The sequence below is a fragment of the Polyodon spathula genome, chromosome 15 (genome assembly GCF_017654505.1).
Source record: "Polyodon spathula isolate WHYD16114869_AA chromosome 15, ASM1765450v1, whole genome shotgun sequence".
In the NCBI taxonomy this organism is placed as follows: domain Eukaryota; kingdom Metazoa; phylum Chordata; class Actinopteri; order Acipenseriformes; family Polyodontidae; genus Polyodon; species Polyodon spathula.
This window is the reverse complement of record NC_054548.1, coordinates 13,959,146-13,973,713: the sequence shown is the minus strand read 5'-3', so window position 1 is coordinate 13,973,713 and position 14,568 is coordinate 13,959,146. Positions and strand designations below refer to the sequence as shown.

Here is a 14,568-nt window from a genome sequence, read left to right as displayed (position 1 = left end):
GGCTATTATTCCCCACAAACTTTGCTTTTGTGACCAGGACAGTGATATTTCAAAATATCACTATTTCCAATGGGAAAACGGGCAAATGTGTGTCTTTTCGTTCACATAAAGTCCGAAAAAAACAACACATGAATCCAAATTAACATGTATTTATACTAAAGTAATACAATAATGACTACAAAAGATTTAGAAGTGAGTAGTTTTTCGAGATTTACGATTATACTGTATTTACAGTATAATCGTAAATCTCGAAAAACTACTCACTTATAAATCTTTTGTAGTCATTTTTGTATTACTTTAGTATAAATACATGTTAATTTGGATTCATATGTTGTTTTTTTTTTACTTTATGTGAACGAAAAGACACACATTTGCCCGTTTTTCCATTGGAAATAGTGATATTTTGAAATATCACTGTCCTGGTCACAAAAGCAAAGTTTGTGGGGAATAATAGCCATTTTCTGTACTTTTGAGGTATAAGCAATTAGGAAATAACACTTACTACCCAGGAACAAAAAAAAAAAAATTGTTACACGGTGTTATCTAAGTAGATGAACTCAACAGCTCAGTATTTGCAATATAGGCTGCCGTGACAAACAAAGCTAGTACCGATGCGCTCGTTTGCCTCTTACCCCTCAGAATCCTCTTTCTTTTGCTGTCCTCTCCCAGCTCCTCAGAGGCACTGTCACAGCACCTCCCCTCATCCTGAGGCCTTTCCTTGCTGTGTTCACGTTTCCTGGGCAGTGCCGGGCGAGCACAGAGGCCAACATCCTCCCTCGGCTGGCTTTGTTGTTTTTCTTCCAGCTGCAAACCCTCCCCCTCAACCAGCCGTTCATTTTCCGGAGCACAGCTTAGGAAGCCAACACCTCTGTGGATCTCAGGGACAGCTAATCCACCTGGGCCATTGGGAGAAAGGCACATCGTTAACTCCTTTGCCTTTATAATAATAAACTTTATTTTATATAGCGCCTTTAAAAGCAATCATCTCAAAGCGCTTTACAAGACAAACACAAATCACAACAACAAAGAAGCACATAAGATAAAAACCATTCACAAAAATGCCTTTCTAAAAAAGGAAGTCTTTAAGCTAAATTAATAGCACTTAAAGAGGCTGAGTCCCTGATTTCTTTAGGAACGGTGTTCCTGAGTTTTGGGACACAACAGCAAAAGGCCCTGTCACCCATGGAGCATAGACGAGCATGAGGAACACATAACAGTCCAGAATCAGTTGATCAAAGGTTGTGTGAGAGAGTGTAAACACATAAAAGATCAGATAAGTAGAAGCCAAACTATGCACAGCCTTCAAGGTAACAAGAAGAATTTTAAAAATCATCTCGAAACCTGACAGGCAACCAGTGCAAGAATTTAAACAGAAGTGATGCGATCACTTACATGTGACCTAATCAAGATTCTAACTGCTGAGTTCTGAACATATTATAATTTGCGAAGTGTGTTTTTAGAGACACCTGCGAGCAGGGTGTTACAACAATCTATCTGTGAGAAAACATGGATTACGATTACAGATTAGGTTACTGATACCTCCACAAGCCCCTTCCGCATCAAGAATCGTCCCTTTACAGCACTCCACACTGAAGGCCACGAAGCAAAAGGCAATGTTTAACACAAAGGTTGCAAATTGCTTAGTAAACATCAGCTACCACCTATTGCAAATCCTTAATGCATTTATGGTCAAGGTAAAAGCTTGATGCTTTATTGCATTGGCTTGGTTCTAGACAGAAAACTGTGACAAGCATGAATGCTTTAAAGGTTTATTGCTCACCCGAAAGACTGGGGAGTTAGTCAATCTGCCTTCAGATTGACACTCCAGGGTCATTGCTTGTCCTTATTGGTCCTGCTGAAATGCACTAAAATTTAGCATGCAGCACAGTCTAATGTAGGGCAGAATCTGATGAACTCTGACAGTCGCTATGTGGAATACACAAGCAGTTTTTTGTGACTTAAGTTCTCTTGTGCATCTTGAATTACTTTGTTTATTTATTTATTTTTATTTGTTTTCTCATCAGTATAGATCCTAATATTAAAATCAGAGACAGGGCGAACAGCTTTCATGATAGCTGTGAAATTAATTAGGAGGTAGTGTGGTCCAGTGGTTAAAGTCCAGGGCTGGTAACCAGGTTCAAATCCCACCTCTGCCACTGACTGACTCACTCAATGTGTGACCCTGAGCAAGTCACTTAACCTTGCTGTGCTTTAACCTAGATGTTAAATCATATAATGCACAGTTGACAGCCCACCTCTGTAAAGCGCTTTGTGATGGTGGTCTGAAAGGCTATATAAAAATATATATATATATATATGAAACTTATGAAAAAATTATGAAATTAACTTAGCTACTAGTATATTAGGGTACACAGAACTCCTACAACAGAAATGTCCTAACCTGGTAAACTTTGTTTGTTTGCAGCACAACAAGCAAGAGACCCTGCACAGATGTTAGTGGTCTGAAAAAAATCACTTAATCTGTGAGCAACAATCATATGACTCATGAATTCCAGAATTTATCACTATGTTTGTGCTATAGAAAACCTGCTCAGATGGATCACCATGACAACACTGGCCACTTCCCCATAGCAACCAAGCCACTTCACCATTCACTTAAAATGTCCTTTGATTGCCAGACATGCAGGAAGACTAACTGGGTAGCATGGGGTCATTTCTACTTTGGAATAGTCATCAAACTTTTTTTTTTTTTTCTCCTCCTCAGGTTTAGGGGGCAAATTCTGCTGAGACACAAGGCACTTGGCTTTGCAGTTTCTTTTGAAACTTCGCAACTTCAGTTTAAGGTCTTTGAATTTGGATATGTGTTTCTGTAGAATGGTCTGAGGAACGTTAACAAACAAATGTCACATTTGAATTATAAAAAAAAGAGGCGACCCTACAACAGTCGTGAAACAATAAAAAAAAGGGATAGGATTCATTTTCTGTGTGATTTGCCCTCAAATGCGAGAAATTGAAAGTCTTGCGCTTTCTGATCTAGTTCCTTTCCTTGTTTTGTTTGTTCCAAAATTTGAAAAAGCTTGAATTGATCAAAATGAAACTTCAGAAAGCCCTTTTCAAATGAGTTAATGGCTGACTGTGTATCGCAATTTATTTATATTTTTTTCAAATGATAATTCAGACCATGAACAAGAAAGTATAGAAACCTTTTATGCATCAGACATGCAATCGAGATAACTGACTTTCTGAGGCTGCAGTATGATGGGAAATATGCAAATTGTCTGCCATTTTTTAACAGGGGTTCATGCTAGAATTAAAACACAGAAATCTAAGGAAGGAAATTAAAGACTGTAAACCCCACCCCCCATAGTATAGCTGGGAAAATGAGCAGTTTTATTTTTAAATCTATATCGGGGACTCCATTCTAGCTGGGACATCCTCTATCAGTCCCCACACTTAGGAATGAATTACCTTCCCCACAGGCCTCCTTCCCCTGGCCTGCCTTGCCGATGTTTGCAGTCCCCCCTCCGCTCTCCCAAGGCGTCTCGCTGGGCTGGCTGTCTGCAGGGTCTCTCACTGTTGCGCTGCCCTCCTTTTCCTTCAGTTCCAGCTCGGAGAAACGCATCATTGCACGCTACAAGCATATATAACACAGCCATGAAAAAAAACTAACCTCGAGCATCCATGCAAGCGCCTTTCTCTTATCTTTCATTCTTGTTAAGCTTTTCCATCTAACATTTATTTTTTCTTATAATCTTCTCAACATCAAAACAAAAATATCACAATAGTTGTATACCTTCAAAACCTCAAAACACTTAATTCCATATTGTCCGTATTGTTTTTAATACTGTTTCACTTTTACATACAAACTCTTTACATTTCTTAAAAGGAAAATGCTTGCAGCCTCCCTGGTGCATCATCATCGCCCTAATTCCCTGTGACAACACGCTGTAACCTTCTGCACAGCTATGTTAAACTTTTAGAATTTTTAAAGATTTAAATTTGTAATAAGAAATTTAAAGAACTGACCTCACAGTTAGCAGCAGGTTGACTTAAATTACTGTCCTCTTGTGATAATCGTTCCATCTAAGCAATTAAAATGGGTACTCAATAGATCTTTCAATCATTTTAAAACGACAAATCTTTAACATACAACAGTGCAGATCTTACCCCCTATTAAACACACAGAACATGTAACACCCATGAACAGTTGTTGCAAAAACACACACAATTAAGTATGTATGTCCATCTAGCCTAAAATATGGTCCAATGCAGGATTATGCTTTCAATACGCTTTCAATCAATTTAAATACTCGTAACTTTGTTCACAATTGAAATGCACAACTGCTGCTTGATCAAAGACAGTATGAAAATGCAACAACTTTAAAATCATCCAGAAACTGCAGGGTACAATCACAACACATCTTGTACATGACAGTAGTTTCAAATGTCAAACCTGCTTCAAACCAAACATGTTTACACATATTATACAGAGACTTGCAGCAAAGTAAATACAGTGGGGTGTCTATAGATTTGTGACAATCCTCTGTACATAAAACATTTGTATACACACACACACACACACACACACACACACAGAGCATTATGTGTTTTAAATATACCATTAGTAGCAGTCTTATTATTTAACACCAATTTTTGATTCAGGCCACATTTGGAAGTTTAAGCAATGGGGGGAGGGGGGATGTTGTCAGACCAGACACAGCCAGTTCAGAGGGTTTGTAAAAGACTATGCAGTACTTAGCTAGAGGGCAACAAGCTGTCTCCCCAGGGAACCAGGGAACAGCTCATCCCCACAGTTCGCCTGCAAGTTGACGGTTGCCTCCAGCAGTATAAGCCCATAGGAACGCAGCAGGCTGCTGCTGGAGCTGAGCTTCCACACTGCTAAGCAGCATGGGGAGAGAGACAGTGTTCTGCTAACCCTTCCCACTGAACCTACAGATTCTAGGACCCGCAGCAAATAAAGCTGTTTACAACACAGCTTATGTAGTTTAGATGCCTTGCCTGGTGCAGAGGATAAATTTGAAATCATGCTACCTGGCTAGCTAAGGTCAGAGGTAGTCTCCATGGTAATACCATATCATACGTATATATATATATATATATATATATATATTATATATATATATATATATATATATATTATATATATATATAGATAGATAGATAGATAGATAGATAGATAGATAGATAGATAGATAGATAGATATAGATAGATAGATAATATTTATTAATACCAAGAAATCTGCAATGGGCTTTACTGCTGTTTTGTCTCAGTACACTTCAGTAAGACACAGTGCATTGTGTTACCAAGTAAACAGCTTGTAAGAGACAGAGCTGTGCAATACAAATCCTTCATTCAAATATACCCAGTATTGAAATGACCCCCCGCAGTACCAGACCCCACCTCTCCCTGAGCCCAGCGTGGGGTGCTCACCTGCAGTGCTCGCTGCTCTCGACTCAGCTTGCTGGTGTCAGCGTACAGCTCCGTGGTGACACACTTGAAGCGATCGCCCACGTAACCAGCCGAGTTGGCAATCCGCTTGGCCAGGTTGGACTTCCTAGATCCGGCAGAGTTGTGGTCATCGTCCTCATCATCATGTGTGTCCCCATCGAGGCTTTTCTTGTCAAAGCCATGGTGCTGGTGTTGGAAGAGGTGCTGATGGAAACCCAGCCTTTCAGCGATGGAGGCTGTATCTTCTACCCCCCTTGTCCCAGATGTCCTAGCACAGCAGAATGTCTGCTGCTCTGAAAAGTCAGGGAGGGGACTGGGTCCGACTGGGCTGTCCTGGCCTTGACCCTGGTGTGGAGATAGGTGCTGTTCTCTGCAGAAGCTTGGGGTGGCACAACCCTGCTCCTCCTGCTTGGCCGGGCTGCAGATCCTTGGGTGCCTTTCTGGCTCTGGCGGTTTAAGAGCTGCATCCACACTAGAGAGAAGCTCCTTCAGCTGCTGTCCTTTACCCTCAAATCCACCTAACTTAGTGGCATCTCCTTTCTTGCTGTTGGGACTGCTTTGTTTGGCCAGTTTGGTTCCCGGATCTGAGTCGTCCTGGATCAAGTCAATGCAAACAATTCTTGCTTTGTCCGTCACTAGTTTCCTGTGCTCCTTTGTACTCTGGCTTGCCTGCTCAATCAGGGTCTCCTTGCCTGGCCTGGAGCTTGGGTCAATCCTTTCGGTCGCGGGACAGCTTTTGTGAGCAGACTCCTCAATCTGCCGATCCTGCAACCTCGACCGCCATTCAGGCCTCTCACTGGCTTTAGCCTCCAGCGATACAAGGGGGGACGACATCAAGGGGTGAATCATCTCCTGGGAGTCCTGGTAAGTCAGAAATTCTCCCCGGCTGGTGGGCAGTCCATAAGGGAGGCTGTGCTTTGGGGGCAGGCGTGCCGGATAGAGGCTGCCACTGCCCATCATCATTGTAGGTGGGTAGACTGGCCCTTTCCCTGGTAAAGGTAAATGAGCAAGGGACAATCCCTCTTGGACAGGGTAGGGCAGATATCTGTTGGCATAGGCCAAAGCAGGAGGGAGAAAGGCTTCGTTCTGTGGTAGAAACAGGTGGCTAGGTGTGTGCCCATTCTCCAGATGCTGCTGCTGTTTTTGCTGCTTATAGCCCAAATCCTGGCTCTCACCTCTTTTGTATGCTTTGTTATGTTTGACAGAGGATGGCTGATTGCCAGCATGGTTGCCTGGGGCAATTTTTTCAGAGTGATCAGCATTTGCCTTGGGCCACTCGCCATTGGCATTGGGTGAGGGACTGGCAGAAGCCGGTCGACTCAAACTCGGCACCAAGCCAGGGACCGGATTAGTGGCAGGGCAGCTGTTTGACTCCCCAATCCTGGGGCAGGAGGAACTGCGTTGCTGGGGCAGAACACGTTCCAGGGTCTTGTTTTTTAGCACAGCTGGGCTCTTGCTTTGCGAAGAGGGTGGGGGGCCTGGGCCAGGAACTACCCAGGAGGAGCGTAAAGTGCTGATCATTTCAGGTCTCTCAGGAGCAGTGGAGGAGACACTCACAGCAGAAGAGGATGGGGACACGGTGTCCTGGAGAAGCAGTCCATAACGGCCAGTTGGTGAGTGGCCCACTCTAGCAATGCCATCTTCCTTGGGGGAGTATCCATCTGGGGCATTTCCAAAGTCCACGACTTTGGCAGACAGATCCAAGGGCTTGTCTGCTGGACCTTTGGTGGGGGTCTGCTGCTGCTTCTGCTGGTGCTTCTGCTGCTTTTGCTTTTCCGCTGTCGAGGGGGACCGGCTTGTTTTCCTGTCCTGGCGCTCGCTGTTTCGGGATTCAGCTGTTGCTGCATCCCGGGATTTGGGCTTATGGCTGGTAGGTCGGGCTGGAGAAGGGTTCTCAGGGGCCATGCTGGGGGGCCAGGAGAAAGGAAGGGACACTGATGGGCAGGGGGTTGCTGGCATCCTGGGGAGAGGCTTATGAAAGTCCGAGGGGTTCTCCCTGAGGGTGAGGGGTTGGGTGGTAGGTGGATGGAGGCGAGAGGTTGTCTGGGGCGACTGCAGTAGAAGGAGTGGGGAGTCGACTGCAAGACTGCCGCCGCTAGTCCCTTTTCCCAAGGGCGTTCGGCTTTGCTTGCTACTGTGCTGCCTGTCACTGTGTGACTGCAGCTGCTGTGCTTGATGCTGCTGCTGGTGGTGGTGGAGCTGTTGTGACTGCTGGTGGTGGGGCCCAAAAGCAGACGGTTCATGGTGCATCCTGGAACTGATCCCAGCCAGGCCCTTCTCCTGACAGTGGAGAAGGGGGGAAAGGGTGGGGGCAGTGGTGGCAGTGGCGGCTGTAGGGATCCTCATGGGGGACGCTAATGAAGAAGGCATGTGTGTCGGGGCGTAAGGAGGAAGGTAGAGAAAGCGTTCACTTCCTGCACCAGCCCCGCCACCACACAGGGGTGAGTAGGCCAAGTGCTGTGGCAGGTAGGGGGAATGCTGGGAAAGAAAGGAGGCCTTATACATGCTAAGTGCATATTTGTTTGCAGGGTCCAGGAAGGGGTATACTCCAGCCTCAAGGTAAGGGCTGACCCAGGGGAGTCGAAAGTAGCTGCTGCCGTTCAGGCCCAGTTCAGTGTGTTTTTCAACAATCGATCGACGGTCTAACCCCAGAGTCTCTCCCCCACCAGGGACCATCACTGGCTTGTGCAGTCCTGGAGGAGAGGTCTTGTAGAGGCCGCCATAACCATTAGAATGCTTCCCATTTTCTAGTGGCGACTCTGGAGACACAGCTGCCATGGGTTTGTAGCGCAACTCTGGCACGCGGTCACTAATGTAACCCAAGGGCATGCCCTCCCTACTCTTGTCAGTGCCAGTGGAGAGTGCCCGGATCCCTGGGTAAATCATCCCCCCATGAACACCCATCAGGCTGCTCCGGTCCATGCTGAGGGCTGCCAGCGTGTTCCTCCGTGCTGCACTGGCGTCCACCTGGAGATAGGAGGAGCATGTTAAAAAACTCAGGAGACATCTTGTTTGAATGGATCCAGTATTAAAAAATGTGTGCACCTATCAGTTTATTTTTTTGTGCAATCTTACTGCACTACAAAGAAACATAAGGGCAAGTTAAATTAACATTTAGGTTACGGGGTTCAAAATAGTTACAGGGGAAAAACAAATGGAAACAATAAATACTAAATGTTTTAAGAAAAAAACAGTTCAGCTTGTGCCTTGGGCAACACTGGGCATTCCGGCTCAGAAACATACACATCTACAATAAATGCAGTCAAGACATAAACTGAGACCAGCCACAAAGAGTAGTTAAAACCAGCACGCTGCTCCAGAGAACTGGAATCCCTTTGTCACTAAATAAGGGAATGTATGCAACAGAGCGCCTAGATATCTGCCCTACCCTGTAAATACTTCAAGGTATTTAGAGACACCTGCAACGACTTTGCAGAGAAGAGCACAGAATTCATTTCAGAAGTGTTCTTACCATATTGGGTGCAAGGTGATTCGCTTCCCTCAGTTCCAACCTGCTTTTCTGGGATTCTCCATCAGCTACCGGGACTTTCCTGTTAAAGTGAAAAAAAAACATGTTACTACTGTGTAGCCACATAAACATTCATACAAACGTGGGACAATTAGATTTGCAAGTTTATTGCATTTATTAGTTGGCATCGTCCGGTACACTGAATTGAATTCTTCATTTTAGCATAGCTTAGTGTTGCCTGTGTATGCTGGTGCAAAACTATGTGTATTTTGCAGGATTACGACAATTCTTTTAAGAGTCACTAATTGTTTCTTACATGGCTGACACACGTTCCGTGGTTCTTACAAAAAAAAAAACTAAAGAATTACGGTTTAGCACATTAATGTATAGGTTCTGTAAATTAGAAGCCTTTGTGAGCATGCTCTTCAGAGGTCATCATCAGCTGCTTAGCAAACAAAAGGAATTCAGCTCCATCAGGTATCAATCACTTAGGTTAAAGTATCGAATCAATGCATTTCTGGAAATCAGTGCATGCGCATGCTATTGCTTCTAGGCTGCTACATAAAAAGATCACTAGATCTAGCCTGACTGGTGACTGAATTCTAGGGTGGGAACATCACATCTGTGTCTCCAGTGCAATGCACTGGGACTTGTTATCACAGAATGAATGTGCTGATAAGGAATACCTCGGTGGCAGATCTCATAATCCCAGGGCTAAAATGGCTGTCATCTACCAGAAGGAAATTTTCATCAGTTCACACGAGAGCCAGATGCAATCACCTAGCTCTTTCTTTCAGCCCACAGCTGGGAGATAACACAATAGAAGCCACTGTTCAGTTTCTATACCATGCTTTATTATTATTATTATTATTATTATTATTATTATTGTGCTTATATCCCTGGATTCCAATAATGCAGACCTAGCTTCTTCAACAGACACCACTCCTGAAAGATTGGCTGGAAGCCCCCTGGCTTAATCCTCCCTGACCCCCATTTCTGGGGACCGAAGCCACCCCTACAGTCTGCTTCTGAACCTCCATGGACCTCTTGCAGAGGTGAAACAGAGGTTTGTTGCAGTTTATTCCCCATCCTACAGGGGTCATCTTGTTTTCATGGAGGAAGAATCATCAAGCCACATTCCTGAGACTTAACAGCACTCCATGCTACCATTGATCAACTGTATTCAGTGAGCCAGCAAGGGGGGAGATTATCTGCAGGTATTGTTTCAGGTTCCTCTTCAGCATTAAGGAACCTCTGTTAAAAGACAACTGGACTTTCAACTATATGCAGCATATTTAGATGTTTTCTTTTTTGTTTAAAAGATGACATGCTCATTTTCATCATTAAGTTCTGGTTCTCTTTAAATACTAAATTCTGGCCAGCCTGGCAGACAAACTAACTGTTTAAACTTTGGATTTGTACCATGCAACATGGACTTAAGACAGCCTGCAATGGTTAATCCCTTTTCCGCTAACCTTTTGTTGGCTTGCACAGCAGTGCAAATGCTATTGTTGTGGGTTCACGCCTTCATTTCGATGCAGAGACAGAAGCTCAAAAATGACAGCCAACTTTATCACTGACATAACATGATCTTCAGACAGTGCATTTTATGTCAAGCATTTATCATCCCTGAAGTCAATAGACAGAACTGCTGCAACACTTGTTACAGTGGGGTAAGCCTGAAAAGAAGTTAACCTCTGACAGCAAAGAGGATTGTTTTCCCTACATAAACCACAAAGTTCCATAGAGCTTTTCCAGAACCAAGCGAGGGAAAAAAATATCCTCAATACCGCCTGCACTGAATTCTATACAGCTGAATGACGTTATGAATTAAGCTGTGGTCGTGGTTTTAAAAACGCACACGTGCAGAATCAGAAATTCGATCGCAAACACAGGACGATAGGATTAGAAATGGATCATTCCATAGGTGAGGAGGTTAAGCCAATGGAACATGCTCTTGACCCTCAGAGGAGCAAGCAAGGAGAGGCAGCGGCTGCAGCTAACCCTGCATCCTGCTGTTCTGTGCTTAGACATGCGAACAGAGTACAGTCATCTGCTTTGTGAATCCAGGAGTTTCCTTCAGTGCAGGCAGACAGAATTGGCTCCCGGAGTGAAACACAGTAAAGCCCAGATTCAGAAAGCTTTCAACTTTATAGGCCCCCATCACAGTTTGCCTCTACATTCTGAGACAAACTGGGGAATTCAGAAAGATTTCTAACCAACTGAGGCCATTACTTGATTGGTTGCTATTGCTGGATTTAAAAGAAAGATATTCAGTCCTGGTGGGAAAGAATCAGGGCTGGTCAGAAGCAAGGCTGTTGCTGCTGGCAGCATTCAAACTAGGCATGCAGCTGTATCAGTGGCCTCCGGTTCATTAATCTCATGCATTTGGAAGCGGTCCCATCTTTGTTATGTCTCCAGATCCAGCAAAGCTTAAATACTCCAGCTTAAAAAAAATTACAATCTGATTGAACCCCTTCTCTGCTAAATCTCCAAGCTGTCGCTCAGCTTTAAACTGGAACTAATGAAAAGGATCACCCAGGCTAGTGCGACTGTCATATTGGGTCAAACAGAAAGGTGGCATCTACCAACAGCTGGATTAATCCTCTAGACCCAGATCTCTATCGATTGGCCAGCATTTTGCTATTACCTCATTTAGAATTTTAGGAATTGCTAAATATTCATATTAATATCGGCAAATATCAGGTAACAGAACTGAATATCGTTTCTGTATGTTTTATAAGAGGTCTATGGATCAGTTGTAAAAGCAAGTTTCACACAGATAAAAAAAAAAAAAAAAAAAAAAAAAAAATCTTTCTTGGTAATCCAACCTTAACGTGGAAATGTTAACTTTCAACAGCTATATAACTCATCAGCATTGTAATCAGTTTAGCCTCTTATACGATATATATTTGTAAGCGATTTCTATAGAATGTCCCTGGTTTTCCAACAGGAAAATAAACAGGTCCCAAGGGGAAAACATTACGTGTTTACTTCAAAAGTTCCCGAAATTTTGTTAAACAATATTCTCGGATTTGTATGACTGTGTAAATACTAAACACTTCTATTCTCTTTTTAAGGTACTGGGTCCTAGTTAGGCGTCCTCCTTTTCACCTGTGCAACATTTAGAATAAACACACCCTCTCCTAATGTGGTGAGACTGGTCAGTGAACAGACACGTGACGCAATTCACAAGTACGTGATTTGTTAGTCCCACTCCATACCGTTACACCCCCACCTCCAGTTTTGAACACAAGCTCAGATGAACAACATGGTAGCGCCGGTCCACCCGGTGATGCAAAAATGAACCAGACTCACCTCTCCTCGTTAATTCCACACATGCGTACTCTCTCATTGTTCATCCAGCTGTGAACTGTTCCATACAAGGGTGTTGCAGAGAGCATGACGTCCCCTCGCGCTGCGGCGCCTTTCTATTCCGAGGCTCGCTCCTAAAAAAAAAAAAAAAAATAATCAAAAGAATCCATTTAGAATCGGCGCCGTTGCCTGAGCTCTTGAAACCTTTTGATTTATCGTTGACACTGCGTTCGTGCACGGGCTAAATATATTATGCTGTATTCACGCTTAAATGCAAGGGAGATACCCTATCATAAAAGCAACACATGAAATGCTTTTAGTTCACAGGAGATGTCCCTTCTCGGCACGCGAGGGAAATTAAGCTCCTTCCATTCCAGATGAAAACGATACAAGGACTGATGTGGGGGAGAGAAAGTTAAGCACATTGCATTTCAATTAGCGAGTTTAATCTGGCAGCCAGAAAAAAAAGAGACAAGAGTGATTCATTCATTATTTGGATCATTTCAACTTCCAAAATGACCTGTAAAAGCTTGACTGCTACCAGTAAATCTAATAATGGAAAAAAAAAAACAGATTTAAAAGCAGCAGTACAGGCCTCTACAATGTTTGTTTTTTGTTCTGAACGTGTAAACCAGTTAAACCAGTTATCCTCTACAATTAAGGTTTCAACTGCATCTGTTAAACGGAACCGACGGTCACTGTGCGAGCACGTTTTTCCGTTGTCACGTTTGTGGTTAAAATGACCCGAGCTTCCTCGCACTGTGTATCTAATATGTATGAGAGCTCCTGAATGATTAACGGGCTCCGAAATATGAGCCGCTGGGTCGTTCAGGTGACAGAAACTGTCGACTGGGCAAATCGGACAGCGAAATCGGATCTTTCTGTCACCCATCCGGCGTCTTTGCTAACCAAATCAGATACGCAGACACCCAAAGCCAGCTTCCTCGCCAGCCGGTTGAGCAAACAGTTCATTAATCATTTTCTCGACAAGCAGGCTTGGTTATTAAAGCAATCCCAAGGTTAGATTGAATGCACTCCCCGGGTTAGAGTGTATTTGATTCTTTGTTTATTCGCAGGATATATGAGATTCAATTTCGCATTGTATAATCAACAGGCATACAAATTATGAATCGTGAAATTAACGAATTAACAGTACAAAATAACCTTAATTGAGAGACGATTTACATTTAAAACCGTCCTACAATAAACAGGGTTGCTAAACAATTGACTGTATTGAAATACATGCTAAAATGGAAACTCAAGTTGTCTGGCATTAGAGATGAAATTAGGTACAACTGTTTCCCCTGTGCATTAGCTTATTTGAATGTGTACAGTCTACAACCATTTGCAAAGCATTACAATACATTACTTTTATGCACCCTTAACACAGTGCCCGGGATCAGCAGGCTGTAAATGAATAATCAATACCGCCCCGCCCCCCTTCCCTCTTCCCTATCCACACAGGGGTATCACATACTAAATCCTGACCTGTGTTCTTTCAGCACCTGCTCGTTGCGTTCTGTCATATTGTGTCTCCTATTACAAGTGCAAACATAATTAATTGTCATTTAAGACAAAGCAAAAAAAGAAAAAAAAATCCTTATGGATATTATTCTATTAATATCGTGGATTTCTGAAGGCATTTCAGAACAAGTTGCTTCTGATTTCAGACAATACAGCATACCTATACAGCATTGCAGCTCTCGCGGCAGAAACAATCTAGCGCTGTAAATTTATGCACGCTTTAAATTATTTCAGAGTGATAGTTTTCTGAAAGATGGAACGCTCAGCTGTAGACTAGAAGCGCAAAAATCATCACGTGTAGCATATCGCATTCATTTAAGCAACCGTACTGCGCTGCTGAACTCAGTCGGGGTTGCCTGTGTGTGTGTGTGTGTGTGTGTGTGTGTGTGTGTGTACACAACTGTGGGATAAGACAGCAAAGCAAGTCAACGCCCATGGTATTTGAAGTACTTTGCACTACAAACGAAATGAAGGGGTCTCCATCGCGGAAGTATGGCACAGACAGTAGTTAAGCGGCGACGCTGCGCCTGGTTTGACACGCCGCACTGTTCGAGTGAAATCGGATGAATAAATCGTATTGTTTTCCAAAGCAACGCGACGATTGCATTGAAACACGTGGTTACGCAAAACCCAGCACAAAAGAAAAAACTAATTACGTTTTTTTTGGGGTCCAGCACTTCGGTGCTCATTGCAAAATTGAACAGCTTCGATATTTCTGAAACACTGGAGACGGCTTTAGCCACGTTGAAATACAAGTGATAATGCTCATAGGTATAATTATACAAAAACGTATCAAAATATATCATTTGCGCTGAGGTGAAATACAATA

General features: G+C 43.4%; 1 protein-coding gene across 4 annotated transcripts in view; it reads right to left on the bottom strand.

Moving 5' to 3' along the window:
• Positions 1-14,568, bottom strand: part of LOC121327675 (BCL-6 corepressor-like) — a 50,059-nt gene that overhangs the window by 19,830 nt on the left and 15,661 nt on the right. For 3 of the 4 annotated variants that reach the window (XM_041271816.1, XM_041271817.1, XM_041271819.1), the window contains exons 2-7: positions 12,219-12,349; positions 8,904-8,982; positions 5,414-8,398; positions 3,988-4,044; positions 3,430-3,592; positions 633-896 (exon numbers count right to left, since the gene is read on the bottom strand). In XM_041271816.1, the coding sequence (XP_041127750.1) occupies positions 633-896; positions 3,430-3,592; positions 3,988-4,044; positions 5,414-8,398; positions 8,904-8,982; positions 12,219-12,304 (3,634 nt within the window). In that variant the 5' untranslated portion in view covers positions 12,305-12,349. The remainder of the gene's footprint in view (positions 1-632; positions 897-3,429; positions 3,593-3,987; positions 4,045-5,413; positions 8,399-8,903; positions 8,983-12,218; positions 12,350-14,568) is intronic. The other variant, XM_041271818.1, reaches the window with a different exon arrangement.